General features: G+C 38.9%; 2 protein-coding genes across 2 annotated transcripts in view; both read right to left on the bottom strand.

Moving 5' to 3' along the window:
- Positions 1 to 1,583: 1,583 nt before the first annotated feature.
- Positions 1,584 to 4,037, bottom strand: LOC102308557 (palmitoyltransferase ZDHHC20-A; the record flags this gene model as incomplete). Its single annotated transcript, XM_014333565.2, is given in 6 exon segments — positions 1,584 to 1,616; positions 1,926 to 1,995; positions 2,391 to 2,511; positions 2,604 to 2,698; positions 2,793 to 2,819; positions 3,883 to 4,037. Coding segments are annotated over 6 exon segments (464 nt in total), but the record flags the coding sequence as incomplete, so codon positions are not given.
- Positions 4,038 to 5,222: 1,185 nt separating this feature from the next.
- Positions 5,223 to 7,230, bottom strand: part of LOC102303728 (choline-phosphate cytidylyltransferase B) — a 6,153-nt gene continuing 4,145 nt past the window's right edge. Inside the window, exons 4-8 of the mRNA XM_005922247.3 lie at positions 6,566 to 6,717; positions 6,381 to 6,459; positions 6,146 to 6,288; positions 5,866 to 6,054; positions 5,223 to 5,659 (exon numbers count right to left, since the gene is read on the bottom strand). Coding sequence (XP_005922309.1) covers positions 5,423 to 5,659; positions 5,866 to 6,054; positions 6,146 to 6,288; positions 6,381 to 6,459; positions 6,566 to 6,717 — 800 coding nt within the window. The 3' untranslated portion in view covers positions 5,223 to 5,422. The remainder of the gene's footprint in view (positions 5,660 to 5,865; positions 6,055 to 6,145; positions 6,289 to 6,380; positions 6,460 to 6,565; positions 6,718 to 7,230) is intronic.

The following is a 7,230-nucleotide window of genomic DNA, read 5'->3' as shown; positions in this document are numbered from 1 at the left end:
ATGTATGTATGTATGTATGTATGTATGTATGTATGTATGTATGTATGTATGTATGTATGTATGTATGTATGTATGTATGTATGTCCATCTTTTTTTCCTCCCCCAATTTCTCCTAGTGGACCCAACCTTTGCATAAACATTGCCCAGGGCACTGTGATGTACCAACATCTATATGAGTTATACAAATACTTTATACAAACCCAGTAATCATATATATTTGCAAATTTGACTGTTTTATTGAGCACCAAATCTCAAATTAGACTGTTTGTATCACAATACAACATATCATAGTGTCATACCATAATGATCATAGAGTATGTATATTCAGTGTTGGGGAGTAACGGAATACATGTACCACTGTTACGCATTTAAAATACAAAATATGAGTAACTGTATTCCATTACAGTTACCGTTTAATAGGTGATATTCAGAATACAGTTACTTTGTTGAAATGAATGGATTACACGGCGGTATTTTCCTGTTAAGGCTATGCCCTCTCCATTTTTGGTTTCCACGCTGGTGGAAACCCAAAATAAAACACACATTAAGAGGCTCTAATGTCTGTGTCTCAATCTCGCGGCCCATGTCACCCCTACTTGCAGCCCGCATAATGACGTGAAGAATTTTTTTTTTTTTAATTATTCACAAAATTTATTTAATATGAAGGCAATAGGCAGAGTGTTACAGGCATAGCCCTAAAGAATGTCGCCTCATGGACAGTGTAGTCCGTGCTGCAGGAAGAATGGCCTGCCATACCAGTTATGTGTCTGGGAGCGCGAGGAGAGAGAAAAAGAGTTGAAAAGTACGAGTTGTCACCCACCAGAAACGAGAGATGGAAGCGTGTAAATATAATAATAACCACTGCAGCCAAAAAGAGTGGGTGACAAGCCCAGTTGTAAGTAAGCCATTAAGACTCGACTGTACACTGTTAGTGTTTTCCTCTCAAACAATAAGTTGGAGCAGCCTTTCAACGCCTCTCTGTCTCTTGCTAGCAAAGGTGACCCAGACAACAAAGTAAAGCTAGTTTTCGGCTACGAGCCCGACATATTAGCCAGAGGTCCCTTTACGGTTTTACACCTTTACGGTTCGGAGCCGCGGACCTGTTTTATATACGCGTGGAATAGTTTCTATACGAGATCGCTGCAAAAAGTGCAGTCTTACATGTCCACCCTACTGTTACTCATTTTTTTTATATTAAGATTTAAAAATCTAGTTTGTATTGGAATTTGTATGGCGAATAACCTTCAGTAAAAGTAATAAAATCACACAGCAATAGCACATTCATGTAGTTGTAAAAAGCACGATAATATATTAAGTAATCCAAAGTATTCAGAATACGTTACACTCACTGAGTAACGGAATACGTTACAAAATACATTTTGGGGCATGTATTCTGTAATCTGTAGTGGAATACATTTTAAAAGTAACCTTCCCAACACTGTGTATATTCCCAATCTCCCAGTATGCACTGCAAAATGGGGTTTGATAGTAATATTAACAACAGTAATAAGACTAATGTTCAATTAATGTTCAAGAATTTAAACAAAGAAGTTTAATCGCAAAGTAAAAACAGAATATCATACCAGGGGCAGTGATGGTCCATTTTCAGCACACACCTTGAAAAAAAGCAAGAAGCACAATGTGCATCCTATCAGTACCATCCAGTATATACCAACATATTGATCTTTTCAATGATCCAGTAAACAAAAACAACACATTTGATAAACCCTTATTAAGATATTAGTTTTCCATATTATCACTTTACTAAAAAACAAAGCAAAAAAAAAAAAAAAACATTTAAAAGTATTCTGTAACGTTTCCTGAATTTCTATTGCCAGAAGAAGAAACTACTTTAGGGTGGATGTTTTAAGAAGATCTTATTCAGGAATGTGTTGATAAAGTGTGGACACTTAGAGAGGACTCACATTTCACAGGTTGAACAGTGATGGCAGCGATCAGGCTTGATTACCTGACAGAAGTCGCAGTATCTGATGGCTAGAGAGAGAGAGAGAAAAAAAAAATTAACTGTATACCTGCTGGATATTCTTAAAGCATATTCGTTAAATCCCCCTGTGAATCCAAGCGGGTCACATCCTGACTTTTAATTAGCAGGGGAGCCAGAAGAGAAAGCAAGGTGCACCTGAGTCTAATTAACCCTCCTGACACAGGCTTTTCCGTAAACACAGCACAGACAAGCATAGTATGTATTAAACTGAGAAACAACCAGAGAAGACATGTGATTGTCATTTGTAATGCTTTTGCAATGTTGATGGCTGATGATGTGCACTTCCTCTTTTGTCAGAGCAACATTTTGCTAACAGAGTTTTCCCTGATGGTGTGTAAAACAAAACAAAGCACAGTCACTTACTACACTGTATCTAAAGCCATACCTCCTCCAGTTGTGCGTGTGTACACGGGTAAATTCCTCGCCACTTTCTTCAGAATCTCTTGTTGGGCCTCAGCTCGCTCTTCTCTCTCATACAGCTCCTTCTCTGCCCTGGGTAGACTGAACTGACAACAGAAAAAGAAAACTGTTCAGTGATCAGTGTTTTGTTTATTTCCTCTCTTCCACTAAGCGAGGAGTGTGACAGAAGCAAACTTACTGCTTTTGAGGGATTGGCTGGTTTGGACCAGATAGTTTTCCAGTAAGCCCATATGAACATGGCGAGGAAAATGTGAAAGATAACCAAGTAGCTGACTGTTGTAGAAAAAAAGAAAAGAAGGATCCTTAGCGGGAGAGAAATAACAGCATCAAATATGAGTGAGTGTGTGTGTGTGAGGGCAATTCTTACTTCGTTCAGCATTATTTGGGATTGTATCTATAGGAAGAAGGTAAAGTATATGTGTATATATTAGTTAGGAGTAATACATGACTACACATCCCCCACTTCTCTTTCTCTTCCTCACACCATGTTGCAGCAGCCTGGCACGGCCAGCAGTGACCCACCCACAACAGAGAGCTTTGTTTAAGCATCAGCAGGGATGTCCCTGTCCTGACCACAGCCGCAACACAGAGACATGCTGATACTGGTCTCATCAGCTCCCGCCTGAATCAAACTATTTAACTTAGCGTCTGTGTGTTGGAGCAGCACAAATCACACGACACACAACTTATTAAAAACTGCTGGGGAAAAAAATAGCATAAACACTTAGGACTTACTCAGGAACGCGCCAAATAAATTATGTTTACTAGAATTCAAGTTACAATTACAGAATCCACTCCTGGAAGTTAAATGTGCAAAACGGGTACAAACAAATACGAATCAAATTCCCTTTTTATTTCCTCCTGAAACGACAAGTTGTTAAAATTTAATATTGAAAAATCATTTTTAAACTGCTCAAAATATGTTTAATTACAGATAAATACACACTAATAGCATCAAAAAGTCACGGACTAGATTTTAAAGCTGGCTCGGAAGCACCTCATTTATTGACACCCCAAAACTATATAAAATAACAACAATAATAGCAGCTAGTAAATATATCTAGTAAACTCAGAAAGTTTTAACATGATTAAGCAACACACAAACGACAAACCCTTTCACAGTCAATCCACTTTTCTATTTTTATGATATCCGTTATTTGACCCATTACGTCTGCCCTAATGGAGTGATTAATTATTAACGGAGAAAAGTATTTCCTCTCACTGGAGGGGAAGAAAAAAGTAGACAAACGAAGCTGTCATGAAAAAAAAAAAAAATTATGTAAAATATTTCCATGAAAAGGAGAGACAGAAATATGTGTTAATATTCGCCAAACGTTTCATCGCATTACGGAGTGTGAAGCCAGATTTTAAATCTTCAACTAGCTTATCAAAGTTTCAAACCCTGTCACTGTCAACGCACGCGGCCGCTAAACGTTTATAAAGGTGAGCGCACTTACAGACACACAGCTCGACAACGTAGGCGTAATAGGACCAGCCGACGACCAGGTTAATAAACAGGACAGGTACCCAATTCAGAGCCCGTTTACAGCACCTTAGTGCGTGAGAGGGCGCCATCTTTAATCCGTGTTTGACATTAGCTGACGGTGACGTCACAACCACGGCTTTTAAATGGTCCAGCCAAAGATGCATTAGGCTCAAGATACTTCACCGCAGTGCAGGCGACGAGGAACGGAACGTGGATGTTTTAGTTGTTCAAAAAGTGAAATTTAAGTATATTTTTAACGCACCGTTCGTAATCATTCCTCTCAGCAGAGAAACAGTCATAATAAAACACAGTGGCAGCTAAAGTTGAGGTCTTCTTAGGGCGTATTGAAGCATGTCAGCCTGTTAACCCACAACATTGAAATCATGACTCTCACAATCTTTGGCTAGTTAGTTCCCTCGTGATATGCTCAGACTTTTGTATTTATGAGTAAGAATATGTTGAAAATAAACAAAAAACAAGCAATTTTAGGCCACTCATTAGGTTTAGTAAACCAGAAAAAAAGTCAAACAGAATAGGTCAAAGGTTTCATTTGTTTGTTCATTTATTATTTTGTCCAGCTGGGGGCAGAGAAACACAATGCTGTGTGAAGTTGTAGAGCACAGTTAACCATTGTTTTGGAGCTCGGTGTCTGTCCACCTTTTTGCAATTAAGTAATTTTAGTCTCCACTCCTAATTTGCTAGATGCCTTAATTGTCTTTCTCTTTTTTATTGATTCTTTTTTTCGCTTGGTGCTAGCTGGGCAAGACGGGTGTGTGAATAAGAGAGAGGCGGGAGTTTAAATACCTGGGGTTAGCCATTTAAAGCAATGGACAGTGAAAGAACTGAAGAAGCGAATGTTGGTGAATGCAATTATCCTGTCTTATTCCCCCCAGGGTGCCCCTCCCTGATCGTTTTTCTACCGGAGGTTTCTTCCTGTTGAAAGGGTTTTTCCTTCGTAATGTTGCCAAATGCTCGCTCATAGAGGCTTATTTGATTATTAAGGTTTTTTACTTCTTATTTACTTCTTTTTACTTTGGGAGAGTGATAAGAAGGAAATTGTTAAATAAATACATTCTGTGACTGACCTCTTTTATTTCTATAAAACTGCTTAAACCTTTATTTATTAAGTCTTCCTTACACCATCATGAAATTGCCTTAGTTTGCCAATACAAAGCAAAAGTTTCAGTGTAGTACATTACAGTTTTAGGTGGAGAACCTCACCGACACTCAAGATTTTTATTGTTTTGAAGATGAGCATGTGCTCCATTACATTTAGTGTTGTATGAAAGAAACACAAATGATAATACAAGATGACATCCAAACAAAATTTTAATGTTGTTTTTCTTTTCTTTTCTGTACACACACATTATGTACATGACGTTGGACTTAAATACACCCCTAATAAATTAAATATTTTCATTTTTAGTTGCTAGTTATAATTAATAGCCTCCTTTCAGAACATTTTCTTCCAAATGAATGGCAAATAGACTGCAAGAGGACAAATGAGGAGCTCATTGTGCATGCTTGCTGTTTATAGAGGCAACTTTCGGTGACGAGCGTGAACGTCTCCCCTTTTTAGTTGAAGAGTGGGAAGATGGAGAGGAAGGTGGGGAGGCAGTTGCAGAAGAGGGGGTGGAGTCAGAAGAAACTGAGCGTCTTCTGGTGGGACTGCTGCTTGGTGAGCCATGGGGCGAAGAGTAGGGTGACAGGGCCTGGAGCATACGGCCACTTCTCTCCTGAATTGCATGCTAAACAAGGGCAGACACAGATCAGATTTTCACTGTGTGTAATGCTATGTTCTGTTGCAGTGATTTAAAGAATGCCTCTTGTGATTCAGTTTATGAAGACGTGCTTGTTTTTGCTCACACACAGACTTTTTTCTAGTTAAGAAGACTGAAATTAAATCTTGTGCTACAGTTAGTGTGTGACATTTTTATGGTGAAAGTGAACATACCCATGCTCCATCTGGTCCGAAAAGCTCCAGAAAGTTGCCAATGAATTCCCGTGACTTCTCTTCCCATTTGTGGATGAGGTCCTGGCTCTTCTCTTCCACCCTGTAGACAAAATGTTTCGACTTTTCCTCCACCGTACGGACTGTCTCTTTCATCTTGTCCACCTGGTTCTGAAGCCGGTACTTTTTCTCCTGAAATAAAGTAAGGTGCATTTGTGTCTAATTTTGTATTTACAGCCTTTTTTTCCTTTTAAGTTTGATTAAAAATGAAATATTTTCTTACATTAATGAAGCCAACATTTAGTTCACGGGCTGTGTAGCCTCTTTGCAGGTTGCGTCTGACATACATGTCGTAATTACGAACGATACGAGTGATCAGATCGGATGTGGAGATGCCCTCCGTCCTCTGAGTGGCCACAAACATTCCTGACATGAACACACAAATACTTTAAATATGTGTAATTAATTATGAGAAAGAAGACAACTAGAATTTATTTTAACGTTGCATGAATCTTCACCTGCTTCCTTGATGTGTTTGTAGACGTCCTCTGATCCAGCGGAGGTGTAAGGTATATCATCATGGGCCACAAAGTCAATCTATGAATGCAACAGAACGGTCTACAGACAGTTTGGACACCGTATAGCTTTAACACTTTATGACATTATAGGAAGCTGTGTTTAAAGTTACTGTGTGACCTTTGACCTTATGTTTCTTGAGGAATTCTGGTGTAAGACTCCAGGGTGCATCCCGCACTACCTCGTCAACGTAACGGCAGTGCCTGAGGGCTTCGTAGCGTTCGTCCTCTGTCATCACCGTATAGCCCTTAAACTTGTGAGTGAGTTCATCGCTGCACACTAGGAACACAGAGATTTTCAGTGCTTGCCTCCTTCCTGATTTCTTTTTTTTTCCCCCCCATATTTGCCACACTGACATGTTTCAGATCATCAAACTAATTTTAATACTGGACAAGTTAACCTGAGTAAATACATAATGCAGTTTTTAAATGATGTTTTCGTTTATTAATGGTAAAAAGCTATCCGACCTTACCTGGCCCTGTGTGAAGATGTAATTTTTCCATAAACAATGAAGCATTAAGATCAGTCTTTCGCTTTGGAGGAATTTGGGTCCACTCTTCTTTGCAGAATTGTTTGAATTTGGCCACACTGGAGGATTTTGTACCATGAATGGCCCGTTAAACGTTACGCCACGGCAGATTGTTTCGGATCACTGTCCTACTGCATAACCTAAGTGAGCTTTGGGAAACAAACTACAGGGAGTGCAGAATTATTAGGCAAGTTGTATTTTTGAGGAATAATTTTATTATTGAACAACAACCATGTTCTCAATGAACCCAAAAAACTCATTAA

This window comes from Haplochromis burtoni, unplaced genomic scaffold, assembly GCF_018398535.1.
Source record: "Haplochromis burtoni strain Fernald_Lab_line unplaced genomic scaffold, NCSU_Asbu1 Contig_56, whole genome shotgun sequence".
Lineage (NCBI taxonomy): Eukaryota > Metazoa > Chordata > Actinopteri > Cichliformes > Cichlidae > Haplochromis > Haplochromis burtoni.
This window is presented reverse-complemented; position numbering and strand designations above follow the sequence as displayed.